The sequence below is a fragment of the Cebus imitator genome, unplaced genomic scaffold (genome assembly GCF_001604975.1).
Source record: "Cebus imitator isolate Cc_AM_T3 unplaced genomic scaffold, Cebus_imitator-1.0 Scaffold163, whole genome shotgun sequence".
In the NCBI taxonomy this organism is placed as follows: domain Eukaryota; kingdom Metazoa; phylum Chordata; class Mammalia; order Primates; family Cebidae; genus Cebus; species Cebus imitator.
The window spans coordinates 2,181,850-2,208,118 of record NW_016107478.1 but is presented as its reverse complement, the minus strand read 5'-3'; the positions used below and the strand labels follow the sequence as shown (position 1 = coordinate 2,208,118).

Sequence of the window (26,269 nt, the reverse complement as noted above, 5' to 3'; positions counted from 1 at the left end):
AAGAAAACCCTCAAATATAACTAAATGGCTGATAACACACCAAAAAAATAATTTTACCACAAATGAGATCCTTAATACGTAAGGAATGATACCGTTTTGAAGAAAAAGACTTCTCAAAGAAGATGAACACTTCTCATTTGGCTTATAAAGATACAAAATGTTTAACTTCTGTAATCATAAAAAATAAAAATTAAAGTAACACTGCAGTATTATATTCTACATATCAAATTGACAATGATTAAAAGTCTACAATACTCAATGGCATTGACTGTAATGAGATGGATATTTTTGTAAAATAGGATGGGAATACAATTTGATACAATTCTTTAGGAACAGAATTTAAGCAGATATATCCAAAACATTAAAAATGTTCACAGGTTTTCATCCAACAACCCCCAATGCAAGAATCTACTAAAGAAATAATTTGACAAGTTGGTAAAGATGTATGTGTAAAGTCTTGTTTTATTTTGTTACTTGAAGTAGCAAAAGGGAAAAGAAAAAAAGCAAATGTCCTAAAAAAGGAAATATCCAACAGAAGAGTTGAATACACTGTGGCTCATCCATATAGAAGGATATGCTGAAGCTGTGAGAAATCATTTTATCAAAGACGATTGAATCATGTGGGAAAATGCTCATATTCTGATGTTAAGTGGAGAAAGTGAGACATAAAATTGCCCTTATGCCACCAATTTGGTGTAAATAGCTACCTATCCATTCTCTGGATAGGTCCATCTACCTGCCAAAAAATATATCCTGAAAGAAAGCTGACCACAGTGATAACAGGTCATATCCTTTTTCCACTTCTCACCAGCAATGTGACTTTTGTCAATCTACTTAATGTCTCTGTGCCTTAGCTTTTTCACCTGTACAACAAGGAAACAAAAAACTAACTCATAAGATTGTTGTAAAGATTAAGTTAGATAATGTGTGTGAAGTATTTAATTCAGCACCTAATAAATGCTAGCTATGGTAACAATTCTTTGTTATCACTAAGAACACCCAGGTTTAGTATGGAAACTTGCGTAGAGTTTAGTCAGTGCTCACCATTTCTTTGCTGCAATAGGATAAAAGAAAATTTTCACAAGGGCAGGTATGCTAAGAATCCAATGATCAATGTGAGTGGTTAGAACTGTGTGTTTGGGGGGGAGGTGGGAAAGAAAGAGGAAGAGAAAAGGAGGACAGAAGGTAAGGAGGGAGGAGCAAAGGAGAGAAGAAAAAAGATAGGAAAAATGAGCAGCGAATCAAAGAACAGACGAATGTGCTATATTAAGTTTACAAAGGAAAAGTGGAGTCTTGAAGAGTTGATGCTAAGCTGCAAGTCAAACCATAGCTTGCAAAATTTGGAGAACCCTAGGAGGGATATTGTAAATGGGAATAATCAAGCCATTTTTATCAACAATCATTGTGAACTAAGAGGAAAAACACAGGTTTTGGAATAGAATCCTGGTAATACCATATTATGAATTGTGTGATCTTGATCAAATTACTTATCCTACCTTAAAATGGAGCTGATAATTGCTACTTTTTAAGGATGAAGCAGGATCACATTTGTAGCCCTCCACACAGCTCCCGGGACACAGTATACATGGAAGGTTTATTCCAGTTTGGCCTCTCATTTCCTCTGTCTCCTTGTGGCAAATCTCAGTGCCGGTAGGAAAATGCCTTTGTGGTTAATGGCGGATTTTCAAGGTGCTTTGGGAGCGAAAGCAGATTGTTGGAGGAGCTCTTCATTGGTTTAAAGAGAGCTCGCCTCTTTCTCTCTCCAAGCTCCCACCCCCACCCCTTGTGTGGCCAGCAGGTTGGATGGTTCTGCAAACAGCCTTCCGATCAATTCATTGACCACAAAATGGTGAGACAATGGGACCACCAAGGGGCCTTGCTTTGCCCACTGGAGCGAAGGTCAGCATCAGATGCATTAAGAAATGGAAGCAATTTTCTTCCCACAGGAGGCTTCTATTAGTCATGATTGCCTGCATTTAGAGAGACCCTAAACTCTCCAGGGCTGGATTAGGGCAGAATCACAAACAAAATCTGGAGAGGAACCTGGCCCTGGAGTTGAAACCTGAGCCAAGAGGGAACATTTTTAACCACCTATTTGGACTGTGCCTCTGGTTTTTCTAACTCACAAGCAATGCCACATCTATCTGTGACTTCTCCCTCTCAAACACTGCCATGCCCACTGAGTGAGCCGCATCTGCTGATTCTTCCTCTATGCTTCTGACAGCCATACCCTCTCATCCATGCCCCCTGCCATTACCCTAATGAGGCCCTTCATCCCCTACATCCATCCAGCCACTATGTTTGCTTAGCTGGAGCCTGGACCCTAGAAACACAGAGCTGAGACATTGCCCTGATCTCCAGGAGCTTATAGTCTAATCAGAAAAGAAAAAAAAAGGGGGGGGTGGGAAATTCTGCACGTAAAACCCAAACCAAAACAAAAACAGTATCGAACATAAAGGAGCAGTCAGAAACACAGGATTTGTATCAGATGGGTAGTGTAGACAGTATCTTGAATGATTAATGGAGGGAAGGTGTTCTGTGAGCTTTAGAGCTCTGGAAAGTTCCTGATGGTGACTCTTGCAGGATGGGAATGATTTTAATAGGTTTGGAGGGAGTAGCGATGTTGGGACAGAACTCCTATAATCCTTCCAAAGAGCTGCTGGAAAATCGCCTTCTCTGCCCCACCAAAGATAGATGAACCATCCACTCTTTTCTGCTCTCACCTGCTTCTTTCTACAAGATTCTGCTGGTGCCTGTAACCACCATGTGGCAACCATCTGTTGGTGTGTTTGTCTCTCTTTCTCTCTAGATTCTGAGTTTCTTGGGAGTAGGGATTTTATCTCACTCATTTTTTATGCTTAATGCCTAGCACTTAGCAAGTATTCTAAGTGTTTGTTGACCTGAACTTGAGTGAGCTGATTTGTGTATATCAGCTAAGGGGAAGCAGAGAGAAGATGGGAGATCCATCTAGTCCCATAGGAATGCACATGTGGTCTCTGTGCACTGATCCCGGTCCATTCCTTTGTAGTTTTGCTTTATGCTTCTACTTGATAAATGTTTTTCTCTTGAAATCAATTCCCTTTTCCCTTTCCAGGTGGAGCCTCTGTATGAACTAGTGACAGCCACAGATTTTGCCTATTCCAGCACAGTGAGGCAGAACATGAAGCAGGCACTGGAGGAGTTCCAGAAGGAAGTTAGTTCCTGCCAGTGTGCTCCCTGCCAAGGGAATGGAGTCCCTGTCCTGAAAGGTACCACTTTCAAGCAGCTGGTGTCCCTTGTGGAAGCCATAATCTGAAGCAGGCCAGGGGCCAGCCATTTGCCTGCTTCTATTGACCAAAAAGTCAGAATTTAGTCCACTGGGAGATATTACCCTGGCTGTCAGTATACCTGGGTTCTAGCCCCAAAGGGTACTGCAGGTGACAGTATCATTAAGCTGAAGACAGGAGCAAGCTGAGATCATGTGATCTACAGCAAGGAGTGGGAATAGACTCAGAGAATCTCTACCCGGAAGAGGACCTGGGCTGAGCAGGAGAAGCCTTTTGTGCATGTCCTGACTAATATGTAATAAGATTCGGGGGCGGCAGCAAGGATGGGCCACTGAGCTTGATTGTTAAACTCAAGAGTCATGTCTGGGGTCACTGGAGTGGGCAGGGCAGACTGGGAGGGGTGAGGGCCTGGGATCTTATGCTCTTGTTGGGATAGGCTATCAAGACTCTGAGGAAGAGGCCAGCCAACACACAAAACAGGGCAACCAGAGCAGATGATAACAGCAAGTCCAGTTCAGGGAACAAACTGGAGTCAAGGCAGAGCCCAGTGGATGAAGTTAGCTCCACAGAAGGGACATAGAAGATGTATTCTCAGGCAGAAAGAATCTAGTTGCAGACTGGAATTAAGGAATATGTCTCTGGCTCCTTGGACAGGATGAACATGAGCAGAGAAGACATAAGTGAGAGCATAAGGCCTAGAAGTTCTGCTATCAGCACAAGGACCCCTATGTGAGGGTTAGTTCTGAACAAGCGGGGTCAGCTCATCAGCTCAAGATTTTAATCTAGGGTTGCTGAAATCTCCCTTGCCTTGTGTGAAATTTGGACCTAGAAACTTGGTCCCACCTGAGGCTGGAGAGTGAAGGTGAGGTAGAATATGGAGCCAGAGACTGAGATATTTGCAGGGCCTGACCTTTGACAGACAATCCTGTAAAGAGATTTCTTGTGATTCAGATGAGAAGTTCCTTGACAGGTCACAAATTCACATAGGGAATCACTTCCAAGGAGTCATTACTGGCCAAAAGTTGGATGAGACATCTGAGAGTAATGAGCTCCCCATCATGGAGGTATTCAAGCCTAGGCTAGGCAATTATTTGGGATGAAATTGAACATCAATGACAATTGGCCTCAATGACTGCTAATGTAGCTTCTGGCACCGTAAGCATTTAAGTATGGGTCAAATGTCAGCTAATGAGTAATTGTCCTCAACAATTCCATGTATTCCCAGGGATGGCAATCAACACCCCTTCATGTAAAGGCCCTCAGGAAAGGAGTGGATATTCCTGGCACTGAACCTGCCTATAGCAAGCCATTTAACTAAATATGTGCTCTGTTTTAACCTGATGGGAGTGCAGTGATGTGGAGGGCTGAGCTCCAGGAGTTCTTTGCTCCACCTGGCATGATTCACACTCTCTCTGCCTTGTCTTCTCAGAATCACGCTGTGACTGCATCTGTCCTGCTGGATTCCAAGGCCTAGCCTGTGAGATCTCCTATCGGAAGAGTAAGTTGATTGAGAAAAGAACTCTGGGGAGATCCAGAGAATAATTCACCAGAACAAGAATAAGGTGCGGGTGTGGAGTGTGGGGCTGGACACTAGGAAACCTGAGCTCCCTCCTGGCCCTTGATTGTCCCGTATTTCTTTATTTTTTACAACTCAGAGTGCTTCATGTTAGAGAAACATCAATGCATGGCTTTTGCAAGCCATCTCTTTGGGTCTTTCTGGAATGCTTACCCTCTTTTTCTGCTTAGCGTGCTTTTATTCAGCCCTCAAATTCCAGCATAGATACCCCTCCCCTGCAAAAATTCCTCTAATCCCCAAAGAATTAGCTAATTCCTCCTGCTGTCTCCCTGAGGACTTTGAACATATATCTATTATAGCTCTCTAGGCATTGTACTTTGGGTTGGCGTGTCTAGCTAGCTCCCCTGCGTCTGTGAGTAGAGACTATGTCCCATTTACCTCTGTGTCTCGGTAGCCAGGCACTGTTGTTGCTCAGTGACAGATGTTGAATTAACAAATGAAAGACTCAACTACCATGAAGCTCCCTTCCAGCTCTCAAAGTTTTTGGCCAGTTTAGCATATAAGAGTCCTCAAGCGTTCACTCCTGTCTCACTTTTATCCCTTTCTGCGACTTTTTGGTGATACTGTTCAATATGGAAATGGCGCATGTAAAACAAACAACAAGCATTTATTGGACACTTTACTGTATACTAGACATCTTGCTGAGTGCTTAAACTCAATTTGGGTCGAAATTCCATCTCCATCATTTAATAACTGTGACCTGGAGCAAGATACTTGGCCTCTTGATGCCTCAGTTTCTGCACCTGTAAGATGAATACGATCATATTAACTACCTCATAGAGTTGCCTTGAGTTTGTAATAAAGCATATAAAGCACTTGGAATGATAACTGATGCAATGGAAAAGCAAGATAAACATTGGTTACTTTTTAAAGAGCACATTGTTACTTTGTATCTTATATATATATTAAATTCTTTAATCCTCACGACAACCCTATGAAGATATCATTGATATTCCCATTTTATAGATGAAGAAACTGAGGTTCAGTGGGTCACTAACATGCCCATAGTCACACAGTTAGGAAATGTAGAAACCCAGGTTCAGGAACAGTGGTCTGCCCCCACAGCCTTTAATTGAAACTCCTGCCTGCACTCTCATGTTCCCAGTGAAACACTTAAGGTTGTCCACCCTCTCCTCTTTCACCTCAACTAGGCCCCAAGCAGTCATCTTCCCAGTGAGTGTGCAGTCACACCTCCACAGGATTCCTATGGGTGGGAGGAGCCCTTGGAAACCATGCACTCTAGCTCTCTCATTTTTAAGTAATTTACCCAGAATTACACTGTGAGATAATGGCAAAGCTGGACACATGATATGATTGAAGTCATTGATGACTTACCAATCTCACCAACATTCAAAAATCCTCAAGTGAAAGCCAAATGTCAGGAAGTGGAAAGCACCAATGTCTGTTGTCACCTCATCTACAGCATCCAGTGCTCACAGTAGATAACACAGCTCCCATTATATAAGCTGAGAAGAAGGTACCTATCCAGCATCCCATAGCTGGAAACTGTCTGAGCTGGAAAGCATTCATCCATCCATCCAACCATCCATCCATCCATCCATCCATCCATTTAACACATGTTTAGTAAGGGCCTCCTGTGTGCCAGCCTAGGTGCTGTGTGAACAAATTGGATATAGCCCCTGTCACAATGGAGATTGTGCTTTGGAAAGGAAGGCCAATATCCTTTGAATTGTCCCATAAACGCCTTTAAAGTTTAAATTGTAACAACTGCTACAAAATGCTCAGATAACTTAAGATACAAGGAATTGATGGAGAGTTAGGAGTCACAGTTGATGGGGAGTTGGGGATGGTCAGAGAAGTTTTTAACTGAGGAAATTACACTTTCACTGAGATCCAAGAGGTGAATTGGATTGACCAGGTGATTAGAGGAGGGAAGAGTTTTCTGGGCAAGGGGGGAAAGCATATGCAAAGGCCTTGTGGTAGGCAGGAGCATGACAAGTACAATAGCCAGGAAGCTGGCCAGTCAACTGAAGCAGGGAGCTCAGAGATTCAGACTCCCAAAACCTTTTGGCTTACATACCTCATCCAATCCCAGTAAGGCACCAGAAATCTAAGAAGGGCTAACTGATGTTTGTGGACCTTCTTTCTTATAGGTATCCCTATTGATGGGAAGTGGAATTGCTGGTCAAATTGGTCTTCATGCTCTGGAGGACGTAAGACAAGACAAAGGCAGTGTAACAATCCACCTCCTCAAAATGGGGGCAGCCCCTGCTCAGGCCCTGCTTCAGAAACACTTAACTGCTAGCGATGGGAATGCTCCTTGCAGATGATACAGCAGCGGGATGCATACAGTGAGAGGCCTGAGCCCTCAAGCCCCCAGGCCAGCTCATCCCTACACCAGCTTCCACCTGGGGTTCGTAGAAGGACAGGAGGCAGTGCCATGGAAGCTGTTTAAAATAAAGATATTAGCCTGTAAAATGCAAGTTGATTTAAATAAATACTGAGTTAAAGGCTTAAGCATCTTTGTAATCCTCACCTTACTCACACTACAATTTTATTTCACTCATATTGACTACCAGCCAGGAAGTTGTTCACATTTCAGTTCCATTCTCTAGCTGTGACTGGCATATAGTAGGTGCTTAATAATGAATCAATGAATGAACATTAACTTTTTCTTTCCTTGATGAGTACAAGGTCTTGTTCAATAATAACGGTAGTTCCTGTTTATTGGATGATTACTATGTGTCAGCCATGAATTCTGTGTACTAATCCCTTCCATCCTCTAACAACCTTATAAGGTAGATGCTGTAACAGCTGGGGGAACTGAGACTTAGAGCACTTAAGCAATTTGTCCACTGTTACACAGAAAGTGGCAGACCTGGGCTGTAAACTCAGGCTCTAGAGTTTTGAGTTCTTAATCATGATACTCTCTCACCTCTTAGTAAATGAGTATCTGATTAACAAATAATTTTTCATGAAACAAAATGCAGCAGAAATTACTGTGTGTGATTGACAAATCTCCAGCCATTCCCTTCTGAGGAGAGAGGATCCTGGTCCCCCAGCTCACGTGGATGCTGAGCATAGGAAGGGTGTGGCTGTGCATGTTGGCAGCAGGAGTTCTGGGGCAGAGTGGAATTGTGCTTCATAAAGGAGTGGCATGGATAGGTTCCCAGAGAAGATCCTGAGCTGTAGACAAGAGCCAAGGAAACTGATCCCTGAAGGAGAGAAAGTTGAAAAAGAAGAGAAAATCATGGTGGCTGGAAGAGGAAATATGTGAAAGAGAATTTTAAGTGGATGGCTTTGGGTATGTGCAAGGTAAATGGTTCCCTACCTCCCCCACAAAACTGTACTTTCTACTTTGCTCACTTACACTCTTGTGCAAATACCATTTTGCGGGTATGGAGGGAGGCTTGAAGAAGAGAATAAGAAGACAATTTTTCTCTGGGCTACCAGAAATAAAATTTTAATTTTCTGGATTGTCAAGTGAGCATTTAAGCTTTATTTCTCTCATTCGTTCCATCACATTAAAACATCCCGGAAGTCTTTCTTTGCTCTTGAGCTCCTCCTGTCTGATTGAAGTACTTCAGGTGAATTTGTTGAAATAAAGTTGGTGGGGTAAAAAGCAGATGGTTAAAGGTGAATTCGTTCATCCTGTTGATTCAACCCATTGATTTTTAGCTAAATCATCTGCTTAGAGTTTACCATTGGGTCTGATGCTGGGGCCTGAGACCTTAACATATGACACCAAGCTTTGGTTACTGGCACACAGCAATCTCGCCCAACTAGCTATCTGGAATTGAGTCCACAGAGCAGCTATCAGAGGTAGCTGCTATGGTTCTGCTAGGGGTTCCTGCATCCAGTGTGGCGATCCTGCCCGCCTTCCCGCTTCCCCGTGGCCCCTGCAATTGAGCTGACGGGTCTGGGCTCTTGTTTGGTTTAATATTATTGCTTGGCCGTCTGCTGTTATTTCAACAGAATAATCCAATAATGTTTTATCTCTTTCATTATACGGAAGCTGTATAATTGTCTTGAGTTATAATCTATCTTATTTTAAGATTCTCTCGAGACAGGGAAGAGCGATTCTGTCTTTGGTTGATGGGAGGCTCCCATGAAGCTGACACTAGCACGTTGAAGCGAGCGCTGCCAAATTAAATTCTGAATCTCAATCACCGCCACTGTTTCTAATGGGAAATTTGTGTTGATTATGGAGATGACAGCCCAGGTTCACATTTATTGCATTTAGCAGAAATTGTTTATCCTATTAAATATGGTCTTGAAGGAGTGACAATTGAATTTTGGAGCACCGGTGAATACCCGGGTGACGCCCAGGCGTTGCTAAACTGTGTAATAATTATATACTTATTTGTGAGCTTAACTTCCCCACGTGGCTCTTTCTGCAATCAAATGCATTTTGGAGGAGGCTGAAACATAGGGTAAGAATTAAACAAAATAAATGCGAACTGTGCTTTTGGAAAATCTTGGCAACTGCAGCTTACACTGGTGTGCTGGTGAAGGAGCTATGGTATCCGACGGGCAGAGTCCAGGCAACGCAGTTTGGCTGTGGTCCTGGGAGCTCGAACATAGCACAAGACACCTGGATGTGGGAGATTTTTGCATCTCAGAGCATAAATCTTTGAAATGCTGTTAGCTCCGTGTGCTTAATGTCCAGATGGGAGGCTTCCCGTGTGACCTTGGACTAATAACATAACTTCTGCAGGAGTAATAATTATTATAATTAGTTTAACAATAGCAATAATAGTAGTAGCTGCCAATTATAGAGCACTTCCCAGTTTATGAAGCCTCTTAACCTACATTATCTTATTCAGTCTTCATCTGAACTTCATAGGGTAGATATTAATAGAATCATTGGATGACATGTAGAGAAAGCTTCAAATGGAAAGTAGATCCTTATGATGAATGAGTCAACTATAGAAGTCAGGATGGGATGCAGAGCTCAAGAGAAAGAGCACTTGCTGGTAGAGAATCCAGACAGAAGGAAAAGTCAACTCTGTCTTAAAGAAGAGGACTCTGGCCTGCTCCCAGGCACTTATACAAAAATGTCCTCAGGAGAAAGTGGGCCTGGCACAGAAAGCTCTTGAGGGAATCAGTGTGGTATTCCTCAGGACCTTCATGATCTGCACCTTGGTGGGAAAACATACTGGCCATAGGACCTTGCACACAGCAGCCCCACCACTCACTCTCCTGTTGAAGCCAATTCCTTACTCCTCCTCCACGTCTCAGCTGTCTCTTCTTTCATACAGCCTTCCTTGCTTCCATTAGGTTAAGAGAGAGATGTCTACTCTCTGTTTTCATTTCACCCTGTACTTCCCCCGTTATAATAGAGATAAGTCTGAAAGTCTGAAAATGGAGATACCATTTTGTTTTGTGACATCATGTTTACTCATCAATGTTTGTAGACTTTGCAGAGTTACTTATTCATTCTCAAATATAGCATCCATGAAGGCAGGGACAGGGACTATGGCGCTAACATATAAGTTCAGCGACTGGCACAAGTAGACCATCAATAAATAATTGTGTAATTAATGAGTTAATGAAAGGAATGAGTAGGGCCTAGGGAAGAACTTTCTCATACTGGGGAGAACCTTTAGTGAATTTGTAGTTTATGATAGTGGCATCATGAGTGTAGGGACAGAGCAACCCCTACGATAGGGGAAACCCACATAATAGTGAATGATAGGCACCTTCATGTGGCTTTGTGGTCAGCAGTGCAAGAACAAAGTGAAACCAAAGGAAAGGAAAACCAGCTGATGTCATGAAGGAACTGAAAATACCCATTTGGACATGATATTGTTGACACCTCCTGGGGATAGCCAGGAATCCCAAGGAAGCTTTGCCAAGGAAGGGAACAAAAACTCTGCAATTATTGGTGGAGTAACCCTGAGAAGCACATTTACAAGTTGATGAGAAAACCAAGGCTTAAGAGATTTTAAAAGGCCTGCCTACTATGTGGTAGGGGTAGGAAAGGGGAAATTCAAAAAAAAAAAAGCATCTTCCAACATTCTGCCTCATCCTCAGTGTTCTCATCTCTACGTCAGTTTTAAACCTGCAATGGCCACATAAAGCCTAATGGCAACACATTGGTGTAGTACACATTAGGTCTTTGAGATTCCCTGTTTATTGAACATTGGCATGAAATCAGATTTTTCTATGCTGTGTTTTCCTCTTTGAGTTATCATTCTTAAATGTTAGGCCAGATTTCAATAGTGAGGTATTAAAAAACTCAGGGATCTGTTTGTGGAGATACCGGGGAGTGTTATCACAACATTTTAGGCAAAACTGGAAGGACAGCTTAGAGAGAGGCCAAATAGCATAGTGCTTAGAAGCCAGACTACTGGTGTTTGTGGCTTACTGCCTTGTGACCTTATACAAGTTATGTATCTGTGTGTGTCTCCATTTCCTCATCTGTAAGATGGGATGGTGGCAGTATCAGCCTCCTGGGGCTTTGTGAACATTATGTGAATTACTGCATTTAGGAGAGCACCCTGGATTTAGTAAGCAGTCCATAATTAGCTATGTCATTACTATCATCATTTCCGGGATTTTCAAAACATTAACAAGAAAAACAGGTTCGTTATTTTTTAAGTCATTTAAAACTGCTTTAAAGACATTTCAGTGTAAAACCCACTATAACATACAAGAACAAAAAGACATAAAATAGCTTAGCTCCTAGGAAATGTCTTAATAAAGGGCATGGAGGGTTTTTATATCCCAAGCTCTGCGTTATTAAGGGAAAATGTATCAGCATAATAACTAATATTTGCAGAGGGCATTATGAGTTACAAAGAACTTTCACATACCTTATCCAGCTTAATCCTCTCAATGCCTGCAACAGGAAGGATTTATTATCTGCTTTTGACAGGTGATGAGACAGAGCCTCGGAGAACCTGAGTGATTTGCCCAAGACCACACAGCTTGAAAGCCGCAGAGCTCAGTCCAAGGGCTACAGCCTCAGCCCTCACGTCTCCTACAACAGCAGAGGCAGATCCAGCTTCATCCGTAGAGCAAATGCCCACCTACCTGCTTATATGGAAGGGGCAGAGAAAGGCCCTTGGTCTGACATCCCTGCCACAGAGAAACCAAGTGGGTTTGGAGGGCTTTGCAATAGACAGACAGAGGTATAACACCCCAACGCCATTACTTCCTAGCTGCATGACTTGAGTCAAGTCACTTTTCCTTTCTTGGCCTCAGTGTCCTCATCAGAAAAGGAGGCCATTAAACTCCAGCGCACAAGTGTTAAGGATTAACATTCTTGGGGTGCTGAACAAAACAGTACCGCCTAACTTTTGCCTCTTTTTACCCTGCCTAGTATCTGTCTCTTTCAGCAGTTGGATGCATTTTACAAAAAGAAAAACGAAAAGAAATAGTGATTGCATTTGCAGTGGGGAATTCTCAGAGGATTGTCAAAGGGAGTCAAGTGGCTGGTCTGACATTCACCTCTGCCTAGGAGGCCGTGCTGGAGCCTGGGCTCTCCCATTATCGCTGCTGGCTGCATCCACCAGTTATCTGGAGTCTACACCTTGCAACCCCAGGTGTTCCTTTATCCATCATTGGCCATTGTTTGTATCCACCCCTCCTTCCCTCACCACCTCCTGCCAGAGACTCCTTGTTAATAAGCCAGTTTGCTCACATCCTGAAAACTATCTGATTCTGGCCCCTTTTATCCCAAACACCGCCCATCCATCAAATGCTTGCTCCACATGCTTGGTTAGGAAAATGGGAATGGGGGAGGGAGACAAGTCATAGATAAAACTTCTTAGCTGCTATCTCTAAAGAAATAGAATGGATAAATAGACCTGTCAGACATGTATCATGCCACTGGTCAGCAGAGTCCATTTGTTAAAAACAGGTTAGGACGGGAGGATTTATCTCACATTTTAAGCTGTTAATATAGAAGGAAAACATATTTTCCTTTATCTCTCCCAGGGGAAGAGAGGAAATCTTAAGGCCATGAATGAGGAATTTTTAACTCAATTTGATGGACTTCCCTTCACTAAGGTGAAAAAGATCGGCTCTCTCTTGAATCTGTGCAGCCTTCAAGAATGGTGTGAGCTTGGCTGTCCTCTGACATACTGGGAAGGTTGCAGGACTCAGCAGTCCTGTAAAGGTGTCTTCCATTAGGTTTCGCCTCCATTAGGTTTCTGTATGCTAGACACAAAAGCCATTCTAGAGTGTTTACCTCCAGCACAGAGAAACCAGAGACAATAGCAGCCAACAAAGTCTTCCTGGAAATTTTCTATGTACGAAGTATGATGCTAGGTGCTAGAGCTTCAGTGGTAAATAGGATTCCCCACTTACCCTGCAGGAAGTCACTGGGTCAGGTAGACACACAACTAGGCTATAGGGATGGAGCGAGCATGGAAAATGCTGGAATACAGAGCTATGTGAGGGAGGAGGACCTGATGAAGTGTGGGGTAACGGAAGGGGTCACGATTGGCTTTCCAGATGAATGCACACCTAACCTATACCATGGAGAGTGCTGGTGAAGGGCTAGGAGGAGACGGGAGCTGAGAAGTGGCAGTGAGGTAGTGCTTCCAGGAATAGTATATGCAAAGACTGGAAGCAATAAAAGGCCTGACCTATTTGGGGAACTAAATTGGAAATAGTTTTTTAATTCAATAAATGTTTATTGAACTCTTACTGAGGCTAAATACTATTCGGTACTGGGGATCTAATCATGAAAAGGCTTGCTTAATAATGGGGGGGAGTCACACTGTCTTAGTCGTTTCAGACTGCTATAGAAGAATACAGTAGACTGGATGGCTTAAGCAACGGGCATTTATTTCTCACAGTTCTGGAGGCTGGTAACTCCAAGAGCAAGGTGCCAGCTTCATATGTGTCTAATGAGTCACTCTTTCTGTTTGTAGACTGCTATCTTCTTCTTGTATCCTCACATGGCAGATTGGAGAAAGAAGCAAGCTCTCTTGTGTCTCTCCTTATAAGGGCACTAATCCCAACATGAGGACTCCATCTTCATGACCTATCCACTCCCAAAGGCCCCACCTCCTAATACCATCCCATTAGGGATTAGGATTTCAACATAGGAATTTGGGATTACACAAACATGCTGTCCATAACATATGAGAAAAAAAAAAAGAAGAAATAAACAAATCTATAATGTCAGGTAATGGTAATTCTGCATGAGAAAAATAAATGAAGATAAGGGCGAGCCTCTTTACATAGGGTGGACAGAGAGGTCTTTGGAGAGGTGATGCCTGAGCAAAGGCTTGCATGAAATGAGGAAGTGAGCTATGGATGAGCACACTTAGATGGTGAGCATTGCAGGCAGAGAGGACAGCAGGTAAAAAGGTCCTGAGGAGGGGAGGGCCTGGTGTGCATGAGGAATGGCAAAAGGGCCTGCATGGCTGGAGCAGCATGAAGAACTGAAGGGAAGGAAATGAAAGGGAGCTGAGGGCTAGTCACACAGAGCTTTGTTCCTCACCTCAGGGACAATAGATTTCTAGCACAGTTGGCCCATAGAATCCAATCAGAGAGATAAAGGTGGAGGGGGTACGTCAGAGATGTGCTTTATGAATCCAGTTTGAAATTCATAGCCTTTATAGCAATAGCTGTGGGCTGCTGAAAGCCCCAGAGCATCCCGGGGTAATCGGGAAAGGGGCTGTCTGTGGGAATCTCCCTGGAACCAAGCACTGACTGCCCTCAGGAAAGGCCCAGTGACCAAGCCGGAATTCCATACTCAGTCATCTCCAGCCTGACAAATTCCAGCACCATTACCCAAAGAGCTGAACAAAAATTGCCCCGCACTCTATCTCCTGGTTTTCCAGCTCTGTCACTTTACACATTTTCCCTGCAGAATCGAGCCCCTCCTTCTGCTTTCTATGATGCTCCAGCTCTCACTGTGTCTGAGACTCTGCTGGCCATGTCCTGGCTGCCTGCCCTGCTCTCACAGCTGGTTATCTCCCACAGGCCGCTGGGCTTCCTGCTGCCTGGGACCTATTGCCATTGTTCACAGATCTCCCTTACCAGGCTGCCATCAGTGAGGAATTTTTTTTAACTTGATTTGATGGACTCTTGCATGGTTCCATCCCTGAATTCTTTCAGGGATAGGACCATGTCTGATCCATTTCTGAACCTCCAGCACCCAGCATGGGGCCTGCACAAGAGATCTCCGGAGAGTGTTTTGCCCATTTCTGAAGTGAAGGGATAGCACCGTAATTTTCTTCATGCCATTCTGCTAATCCGTGTCACACCCCCTTCCTCTCGTGGCAGTCAGTAGCTTCACTTTGCCATCTCTCATTTCTGCAATGTGGCTTTTGAAGCCTACCCTTTCTCTCTGTCCATTTTCTTCACCTTAAAGGCATATAGTTCAGAAGAGATTCATTGAATGACGAGCTCTTTAGATCTTCCTTTCTCTCAAAAAAGAAAAAAAAGAAAAAAGCCTCTCCTTATTGCTTTTTATTCTGTCATTAATTTACTTTTCAAAAGACACGTTATCAAGCTGAAGATTATGTCTTTAAACCATGTATTTACACCCACTACCTATAAAACCATAGATCTTAAAAGACCTAAGGGAAAATGCATCGGATGAATTTTATGCTTTTTGCTGTGTGAGAGCCAGTCATTCTTGAAGAGGGAAAGCTGCTGATGTAGTAAAGGGTTGCTATGTTTAAAACTGCCACTGTATTTTAATTTCTAAAACTTCTGGGGACGTAGCATCCTCAAAGGAGTGCGACAGACACTGGCTTGGGTTCTCTGGCTCAGAAGATAGGAAAATGGCATTGCTCAGCCAGCGGTTTTCGCTCACAAATGATCCAGGCAATTACCTAATCTCAAAGTTCTCATCTTGTGCCCAGGTTACTACACTTACCTCCTGATGAGCCTCCCTGCCTCTGGTTTCTTCCTCTCCCCTGCGCCCCACATACTATCCTCCAAATCCCTCCATCTGCAGACAAGAGCAAAGGGTGCTTTGTGACCTGGCCTGCTCTGTGCTCTGCGACCCATGAGGCTCAACCTCACTGAGATCCAGTTTCCTTAGCTGCACAATAGGAGTTAGAAAACAAACCGTAAGAGATCTTGCATAAGACTAGTTAAAACAGCACAAATAACTTTGCTGTCCCTTCCTTTTTGTTTTGTCCCTGTTACCCATGCACATATAACGATTCTTCTATTCTCAAGAGTCTCAACCTGGGCTGCACTTGGGGAACTTCTAAAACTAAGGATGTCAGGCCAGGCGTGGTGGCTCATGTCTGTAATCCCAGCACTTTGAGAGGACGAGGAAGGTGGATCACCTCACCGTAGGTCAGGAGTTCGAGACCAGCCTGACCAATAAGATAAAACCTCATCTCTACTACAAACATGAAAATTAGCTGGGTGTGGTGGCATGTGCCTGTAGCCATGGCTACTCAGGAGGCTAAGGCAGGAGAATTGCTTGAACCTGGGAGGCGGAGGTTGCAGTGAGCTGAGGTCACGCCCCTGCACTCCAGCCTGGGCAACAGAGCAAGACTTTGTCTCAAAAACAAACAAAACAAACAAACAAAACCTACAAATGTCTGGTCCTTACCCCCAGGGATTCAGATTTAATTGATTTGAGGTGCAGCCTATAGATATCAGTGTTTTAAAAACTCCTCAGGTGATTCTAACATGCAACCAAGGCATTTTTAGGTCAAGAACAAATGTTCTCTGTACAGTGCCCACGTGACCTGGTCAATTTGGCCCCTGGTCACTTTCTAGCATGTAACTTTCACTACTCAGTAAATAATGAATGTAGGTTAATTATTAATATGTTAAAAAGTAAAAACCAAATTAATGACAGGATGAAAAGCAATAAGACAGTCTTTTTTCTTCTTTCAGATAGAAGATCTAAAGAGTTTAGAAATGAACTTCTAAATCACATGCTTTAATTAATAATAGTCTTAATAATAATGATAAGCATGATGTTAATAATATCCTGTGTGACAGGCATGGTGCCAAAGTGTTTCATGTGCCTCATTTTATTTACATGCATTATATTCCCACTCCCCATTCCCAACATATATGCAGCTGCACACCCCCCACCCAATTTTCTTTCTCACTTTCAGACTTTGTCTCATGCTGAATTTCTGTCTGAGAGATCTCTTCCCTGTTTGCCTAGTTGAAAAGAACTTCAGGGCCTGAGGCAAGCCCCATGCCATTCACAACATACACACTCATGGAAAGGTAAATCTCTCTCCCACCTGGCCTCCTTCAGCACTTATTTTGTGTGCTACATATTTTGGCATTAACTCAACAATTAATTTCCCTAAAACTTCCTCCAGTTGTTTCCTATACATAAGTCTTATTGTCACTTTAAGAAGATTGAGGACTCTGGGAGGACTTGATGCATCAATATATACGTCAGACACCAGACATTTCTTGAGTACCTACTAAACCCTAGGATTGTAGATTTGGCCTTCAAGGAGCTCACCATCTAATAGGGGAAACTGATGGATAAACAGAACATTCAGTGCTACCTAACATGTTCTCTATTTGAGACATGATTGGAGTGCTGTGGAGCTCTGAGGCTGGCTGGTGTGATTGGCTCTCTCAGGGATGGGTCAGAGGAGGTGGATTTTGGCCTCTTCAAATCCACTGTCCACTCTGGGAGGCTGACCAATGTGCACCCCGTCTATGAACTGATTCTTCAATTCATTCACTTACTTAATCACAACTACTTACTAAGTCCCTGTAATATTTAAGGCATGAGCCTGGCCTCAGGGGCTACAGTGATAAACAAAATAAACCTGACTTCTGCCCTGAAGATTATTATCTCTCAGGAAAAGATAGACCTTAAATTGTCACAGGAGATGTGGGACTGAATATATACACTATGATCTAAATGTTTGTGTCCCTTTGAAATTCATACTTTGAAATTCTAACCCCAAAGTGATGGCATGAGGAGGTGGGAAATTTGGGAAGTGACTAGGTCACGAGAATGGAGCCCTCATGAATGGAATACGTGCCCTTAAAGAAGGGACCTAAGAGACTGCCTAGCCCCTTCCGCCGTGTAAGGACACTGCAATAAGACAGTCCTGTAAAAACTGAGAAGTGGACCTTGACCAGACATTGAATCTGCCTTGATCTTGGACGTCCCAGCCTCTAGATCTGTGAGCAATAGATTTCTGTTGTTTATAAGCCTCCTGATTTATGGCATTTTGTTATAGCAGCCCAGATGGACTGAGATAATATAATTACTAGTTGTGAAAACTGCAATGAAGGAAAAGAAGTGTTCTATGAGAAAATAATTAGGAGAAATGTGACATTTTGTGGAAAGAATTTAAGTGCACTAGAGAGATTAATTGAGTTAATAAATGAGTTCAAATGAAGGAAAATTGAAATAACTCGTCAATTTTTAATGTTTTTCTCATTATTTCAGAGTGTCTACTTATCCTAACAATTAATAATGTTTCTATGAATGAACAAATATTGTTATTAAAGAACTAAGAGAATTCTGATCCTACTTGTTTTATTGGGCATTGATTGTTTCAGGTGTCTACTTGCTTTGTCTCTCATATCCTATAAGTAATCCCTGGTCATGGATTGAGTCATTCTCAGTTTTCTATTTTATTTTATTTTATTTTTTGATGATCCAAAGTGCTGTGAGCAGGACAGAGCTTCTAATTAACGGTCAACACACAGTTGCTGAATAAGTGATTGAATTTTGTAGGTAATAGAATAGTTGGCTGTAGACGGCAAGATCTAGTCTAAGGCCTGGAAGAGGGCAGAACAAAGAAAAAAGTGTGCTGATTTGCATCTTGTCTCAGTTGAAAGAAGTCTGTATCCAATAGTCAGTGCAAGAGGCAACATCCACAGCATCTGGCCCAGCCTGTGCCCAGAGGCCCTCAGCAAGCTTGCGTCTGTACTTTCCAACCTAGACACGAGGCCCCTCCATTCTCAGGTGCAGGATTGTCACACTCTCTCCTCCTTTCCTGGGTGCCTGCTCTGCACACAGACCAGGAGCTCCAGCAACTCCAGCTCCCATCTGTTTTGGCTTCTGCAGAGGAAATTTCCCAGGGAGAAAGAGGTTAGTGTATAGCTAAGAAGGGAGGGCCTGTCTAGTGATGAACAGGGAGGGGTGGGTTGGACCCTTGGGAGGTGGACTGGCCTCCTCTTCTTAGGTCGACCGACCGCAGCTTGTTGGAGGTGTGAATAAGTCATGTAGGGTCTTTGCTCCTTTGTTAGTCTAGCGGTAGCAAGGGAAGTTCCCCTGCAGAGATAATGGCAGAGAGGCTTTTAATTGCCCCTGGGGTCTCTGTCCAGGGAGTTGCAGAGCTGCTATTGAGGAGGGAGGGCCATCTGTTGCCTGAGAGTGGTCTGCAATCCCTCCTTGGGGAAATGCCTTCTGGTAGCCAACCAAGACCTCTGTGCTCACTGCCTTGCACTTAATTTGAAACTCTGGATGGAGTGGGAAGAGGTCTCTGGGAGCTCATCTCATGAAATTGGAATCTGCAGTTCCATAGAAGACGGATAGCGGAGGGAGGCAGGAGGTGTGCTCTTTTGGAAGAATGACACAGAGTCACTGGAGGCTGTGAAGAGTGGGGAGCACTGGCCCACTAAGGAGTCAGGGAAAAGGTTTAGCCAGACACCTCTCTGGAGAAGATTGCTAAACTTTTAAGGATCTGCAAATCAAAATCCCTCAGACTCTGGCAACGGAGCTGCGGAGGGTAACAGACTCTGCACGGAGCATCCGAACACATGCACTGACCATGGAATATCTGGAAATCTAGCTCAGAGAATCACCCTAGCCTGGGGCTCAGCCTGAGTTTTGGACACTGTCATATGAGAAGGATAGACTAATCCATGGGTTTTTTTTCTATCATTATTTTTTTAATCACAATTTCATTTTTCCTAAACGAAATCTTACATGGACCCCAACCTCTAAGTCAGATGAAAGTGGAGCTGCTCTGTTTGAAGCTGGATGCCTGTCAAGCTCACCCTCCTCTGCTAGGGCGGTTCTGAGACCCCAAGGCTCCTCAGATCACAGAGTGAAGATCATTGGATTGGATCATCTCCAAGTTCCCTCCAGCTCTGTAATTATACTCCCTGATGGGGCAGCCACAGCAGGGCTCTCTGTCTCTTTCTCCCACCTCCGTGCCTCGGTCCCCATAGGCAAAGGCTTGCGGGGAAAATTCCCAGGGACTGTAATGGGCCTCCAAGGAATTTGACTGCCCTACCTCAGACTTCCTTGCCAGCGCAGTATCTATCAGGCTGAAATTTCAGTATGATAGCCCCAAGGCCACCTGATGTCCATACCTTGCTTGGAGCCAGGTTGATGGAACACCACGAGCTGCCTGCAATGAACTGAGTCCACTGCCTGCAACTGAATGCAGGAGGAATGGGACCTCAGGAACAGCCCTCTGTCTCCTCCCTTTCTGCAGATCATTATGTAATGCCCATTCCTTCTCTGATGCCCACCATGTGTGCAGGTGTCTCAGCATGCCTGCCACTGAGCCTGGCCCTGGACTATGGAGAGGCAAGTCTGGGTAGCCCATACTCCCTCTCCTCTCTGCCTCTATGCTGTGTGGACAGGAATCCAAGAAAGTCACTGGTTCTAAGCGACCTTGGAGTGCTATAATTAAATTACTCTGGCAAAGCTCACATCTGTTCCTTTAAGCCAGGCCAGGTTGATAACCATGAACTGGTACATACCCTACTTTCCAATCCCTAAAAGGATAGTTACTAAAGTTGTCTGAGACCCTCTACTCCCATTTCCCAAATTTCCTCACTCTTAGGATGTGACTCAGTAGGGTGTACTGATTCAGAGATTGGGTCTTGGGTACAAATCCTGGCTCTTTCATTCCCTAGCTAGGTGACCTTGAACAAATTATTCAGCCTTCCTTCTGCTCTGGTTTCTTCATCTGTAAATTGGGACTAATAATAGCACTTATGTCATAAGGTTCTTGGGGAAATAAATGAGTTCATATACATGCTACTATAATGGCTGTTACTAATAAGGCTTAGTTATTTTTTTTTGTTGTTGTTCATTAATCCTTGAACAGTCCATATCCTGCTTTAGAAGTCAGGAAAGCCCTGGGCCCTGGAGCTGGACTGTATCAGTCCAGAGTCGTTTTCTTTTTCTCTCCCAATTCACCCACCTACCAGGCAGTGCCTTTTTCCAATTCGCATAAGGCAACTGTGTGCCAGGCTTGGCCCTGAGAGTTGGTCTCCTTGGTTTGTATTCTCTGCATGCTCCTTCATGAAGTCTTTGACTTTCACTCACCCTCTTGGCTTACCTCTTTCAGCATCCCTCCCACAGGACACAGGCAGTTCACTGAGACGCAGATTCTACCCCTTTTTGCTCACAAAGGAGGTATCTGAACAGGTAACAATCCAGAACAATCCTCTACCAATGAAACATCCCACAGGAAGCTGTCTGTTCTTTTGCTTATTATAATAGAGCCTACCACAGGTGTTAACTAGTTTAATCCTCAACACTACCTCTGAGGAAGTTTCCAATATAATCTCATTTTACAGGGTATGCCCGGATGGGAATTGGCAGCATTAGAAATTAAAGATCTGGGCCAGATGCGGTGGCTTAGGCCTGTAATCCCAGCATTTTGGGAGGCCAAGGCGGGTGGATCACTTGAAGCCAGGAATTTGAGATCAGCCTGGCCAAGATGGTGAAACCTCATCACTACTAAAAATATAAAAATTAGCCAGGTGTAGTGGCTCATGACTGTAGTCCCAGCTACCTGGGGGGCTGAGGTGGGAGAATCGCTTGAACCCAGGAGGCAGAGGTTGCAGTGAGCCAAGGTCGCGCCATTGCACTCCAGCATGGGTGACAGAGCCAGACTTCATCTCAAAAAAATAAGTAAATAAAAACTTAAAGATCTGTTTGATACCTGAGCTATGCTATCCTGCCTCCTATTTGGAACAACTCTCCAATGAGGAAATAACAACTCACCATCATCTCATTTTTTAAACCAGGTCTACTACATGAGGATCCCCTTGAATCCTAAAAAAACTCATATTTGTAGTTTGAAGTTTAAAATACTTAAATTCAATTTTGCATTTAAAGATATTAAGCTTCAATCTACCAACTGCTCACCATGCTGCTATCCTTTGTTTAGGTCAGAGACTCAGAAATTCTGGGGGTAGGAAGGATCTTGAGGCTGTCTTGCCCAACTATCCCTTAGAAGAATAAATCTCTTCCATTACAACTCCCTGGAAAGTGCTCATCTATCCCCCTCCCTCACTCCTGCCACAGTACACGCAGCAGAAACTTCTCCCTCATTAAGCCCTCATCCCTTTGCTGTAGTTTCTCTCCTTTAGTCCCACAACTTAATCTCAGTGGCCATAGAATGCAAGTTTCATGCTCTCTCAAATGGTAGTTTATGAGGGATTTGTCCTTCCTAAGTCTTTCTTCTCCATGTCAAAAGTTCCCTGTCTTTCCAGATCTTCTTCTTAGTACATAGGTTTGAGCCTTCCCACATCGCTGCGTTGCCTGCTTTCCTTTATCAGTATCTGGTGAAGTGTGGCACCAAGAACAAAGATCCTGGTGCGCCAGAGAAAAATCCTATCCCGGGCTCTTGACTTCTGTTATCCCATCTTTCATTCTGGGGGCATCTTAATCAGGCCCCCATTGAGTGAACTGGGATGAGTGCTTGGACTGTTTCTTTCACGTGGCCATTGGACCACATGGCTTCAGCACCATTCACCCTGTGCTCAACATTTTGTTTTCAGGGGTCAATTGTAATACCTTGGATTTGCCTATCTAGACCTCTTTGTTTTGCCCTTTGTGTTATCTTCATTGAAGTAGCCAATTTAGGTTAATACATACAATGATTAGGTAGCCCATATGTTTTGTCATCAATGTATGTACCATTCAAGCAGTTTCATATGCTTGAAAAATTGGGAGCTTAGGAATTGGAACATGCATAGAGATTCTTGGGGCTAAAAGGAAAGTTAGATGAGAAAGCTAAACCCCAGAAAGATGTAAATAATCAGTGTCCCACAGTGACTTAGTAAAGTAGCTGGGATGCACATCCATGTCCCCAGAATTCTTTGCTTTTAAGGGATGGACTCTTTAATGCTTATTTGATAACTTTCTTCCCTGGTACCAGTTGCTTTGTGTTGCAGCTATCTGCATTTAAACCTTCCTTGCCCAAACCTTGTTTTCAGTCATAACTCCTTACACTATAATGATAACTACCTATCTCTTTTAGTGAGTTGAATTGTGTTTCTCCAAAAGATATGTTCAAGGCAAACCCTCGTTACCTGTGAACACGAGCTTATTTGGAAATAGAATTTTCGCAGATGAAATCACATTAAAATGAGGTCATGTTGGATTAGGGTAGGCCCTAACCCAGTGACTGGTGGTTCTTATAAGAAGAGAAACAGAGTTATAGAAGGAAGAATGCCATATGAAGGCAGAGGCAGAGATCGGAGTCATGCATCTATAAGCGAAGAAATGCCAAGGATTGCTGACAACCACCAAAAGATAGGAGGCGGCATGGACCACATACTCTCTTGGTCTCTGGCAGAAACCAACCTAGCCAACACACTTGACTGTGGACTTCTAGCTTCCAGAAGTCTGAAACAATATACTTTTGTTGGTGTAAGCCACCCAGTTTGTAATGATTTGTTATGGTAGTCCCAGGAAACCAGTTCATTCCTCCAGGAACGAATCCTGTTGTCCATATACAGCTTGGTGAAAAACAATTCTCCTCTGAGAAAAGGTCTTGATGGCAGGGAAAAAGCACAAGAACCACTGAGTGTGATGGGTGAGTAATAGAACTCTCAAGGGTGGCTCCTGGGTAGTGGCTAGGAGGGCTTAGAAAAGAGGGACTGGGAACCCCAAAAGTCCTTTCTGCACTGGCCCCTTTGAGCTGGGCCAGGCTGAAACTGGGTGGGGATGCGTAGGCCTTACCTTTTATCTGTGTTTGCTCACAGGCAGGGCCCTGGTGACCCACGTGGCACTGGCACCTGCAGCTGGTGCCCTGGAGGATGGGCACCCCTTTGTGGAAGCAGGGCCCACAATGGCAGCTGTTGAATTCCATCAGATACTGGTCCAAGGCGCGGCGCAGGTTCTGGCGTTTGACCTCTAGAGGCCCCAGGCTTGTGTGCCTCAGCAGCTCATGGATAGGCTGCATCTATGGGTACAGAAAGACCACAGGGCTCCTCTCTGGGCTCTGTGTACCTTCCCAGAGCCCAAGAACTGGCTACCAAGCTTCTAGAAGGCCTGCTACATGTTAGGTACAGACACAGACACCCAACCTCTCCCGCTACCTTGGATCCTCACAGCCACCCTGTGACATAGGTATTAAACTCCTCCCGGCAGAAGACATTCAGGCGTAAAGTGTTTCAGTGACTGGCTCAGAATCACACACTTATTAATAAATAATAATGAGGATCAGGTTTAGAGAGAGGTTGTTAAGAGTCCCAGGCCACACAGCTGGGACGTGAGCCACATTTACCTAGCTTTTGCCATGTGACAGGCATTTCCCCTGTATCATTTCCCTTGACCTCACAATAATCCTGAGCAGTGTGTGCAATCCTCACTAGAATCACCTTCTTAACTTGAAACCTGTGCACTCCTAATCCCAGAGTAACAGGTGAGCTTAGAAGTTATCTGTGCCAACTCATATGCCCCCTCCACCACGTTTAAGAAGCAGGAAAAGTGTGTGTTTTGATTGTCAATCTTCAATGCAGGAATTAATAACATCCTTGATAGGTAGAGTTGTTGTCATTGCTGAGCGATTCTCCTATTGGTGTAACCGTGACAGCTAGATGTAGCTGGGTGGGGGTTTATTTACATTGATGCAACCCATTCCAGACATGACCATAGTTCAGGGTTTCTCAACCTCGGCACTATTGCCTATCAAGTTGGCTAATTCTTTATTGGCAGGAGTGTGCTGTCCTATGCATTACAGGCTGTTTAGCAGAGTCCCTGGCCTCTACCCACTAGGTGCCAGCAGCCCCTTTCCCATTGTGAAAACTAAAACTCTCCTGACATTGCCAAATATTTCTCAGGGGGAAGAATTGCCTCGACTGAGAAGCAGTAGTGAAGCACAAGCAGCATTGAATCTGGAGCCAGAAAACCTGGCTTCAAACCCCAACTACCCTGCTTCCAGCTGTGTGATCTTTGGTACATGACACACAGAGCCTCCTTCCTCATCTGTAAAGGGAGAATAGTCATCGCACCCTCCGGGATTATTGTTAGGATTAAGGGAGATGATATAGCGGAAAGACCTGTCACATGGTAAAAGCCAAGTAAATGTGGCTCACTTTCTAACTATATGACCTGGGACTCAACTCCCCTGTCTAAGCCTGATCCTCATTATCCAGAAAATGGGAATAATACTTAATTCCCAGATTTCTTATGAGGATCTAAAGAAGTACTGAATGTGAGATACTACTGCACAAGGGAAGAATGACATAAAATAAAACACCATTTGTGTTAGATGCATGTGATAATAGAAAAAAAAAAAAAAACTAAAATCCTGTGTTTTTCAAACTGCATGCACATATGGTGCTTATCTTCAGCATGCTTATAATGTTACACATTTTAATACATTCATAAAAGGAAGGATCTTCCCTAGATCTTTAATTTTAAAGGAGAGGAATCTGAGGCCCCCAGAGGGGAAGTGATTTGCCAAGGTCACAGAGCAGGGCAGCAGTGGGACTGAGCCACATTAAGGCAGTCTCACTTTCCTGGAAACAGAAGTCAACTGAGGGCACTGGCAATAGCTTTGGCTGGGTTCCTGGAAATGTGTGCAGAAAGACGTGTGGCAAACAGACTTTAGCCTGTGGTCAGGGGCTGCAGCTGAGGTCAGCAGGCAGGTAATATCAGGACTGATAGGGCCCCCAGCCGAGGGGAGAAAACCACTTACTGGAAGTTCAGAGAATTCAGTCCCATTGTTAGGAAGTCAGTGTACAATAGGCTGCCCTGTTGGCCTGGTCAAAGATGACTGTTAGTTCCAGGGAAGCCCAGGACCATTGGGCAATTTCTCTTTGACCTTCCAGTGGGGCTCAGCACCCAGTTCCCCACCTCAGACCTCTCTCTTCCAGGAACCACAGGAAGAGAGGAAGCGCTCCATAGGGTCGGCTGGTGGAGTTGAAGGAGGAAAGAGAGGGGAGAAAAGGGATCTTAGGATGTTAGATCTTGAAAAGATATTGGCAATGATCTTGTACCCATTTTGTAGATGAGAAAAAAGACTCAGAGGTCAAATGATACAATGTAGTCACAGAAGATAAAGAATAATGATACATCACACAACACAACACAGCAAAATAACATAACACAAACATAGCATAACAGGACTTCTACATCCACTAACTCTAAGTACTGGTTATAAATAAGCACTGCTGAACTCTGGGGGATACGCAAGTGAATAAGATTCTGTTTCCACTCTGAACATCAGGCTCCAAATAACCCCTACCTGTTCCGCTTGTCTGTAATCTCTCTCTCCTTCAAATCACACTTTATTGCCCTGTGAGCATTCTCTTTATAAAGCACAGTGCTAGCTGTGTT

General features: G+C 43.9%; 2 protein-coding genes across 2 annotated transcripts in view; one reads left to right on the top strand and one right to left on the bottom strand.

Annotated features, from left to right (window-relative positions):
* The window catches only part of C8B (complement C8 beta chain), a 38,343-nt gene extending 31,023 nt beyond the window's left edge, over window positions 1-7,320 (top strand). The window contains exons 10-12 of the mRNA XM_017543996.2: window positions 3,095-3,248; window positions 4,696-4,764; window positions 6,957-7,320. Of these exons, the coding sequence (XP_017399485.1) occupies window positions 3,095-3,248; window positions 4,696-4,764; window positions 6,957-7,108 (375 nt within the window). The 3' untranslated portion in view covers window positions 7,109-7,320. The remainder of the gene's footprint in view (window positions 1-3,094; window positions 3,249-4,695; window positions 4,765-6,956) is intronic.
* Window positions 7,321-18,250: 10,930 nt separating this feature from the next.
* The window catches only part of C8A (complement C8 alpha chain), a 63,183-nt gene continuing 55,164 nt past the window's right edge, over window positions 18,251-26,269 (bottom strand). Inside the window, exons 10-11 of the mRNA XM_017543993.2 lie at window positions 23,666-23,888; window positions 18,251-18,790 (exon numbers count right to left, since the gene is read on the bottom strand). Coding sequence (XP_017399482.1) covers window positions 18,639-18,790; window positions 23,666-23,888 — 375 coding nt within the window. The 3' untranslated portion in view covers window positions 18,251-18,638. The remainder of the gene's footprint in view (window positions 18,791-23,665; window positions 23,889-26,269) is intronic.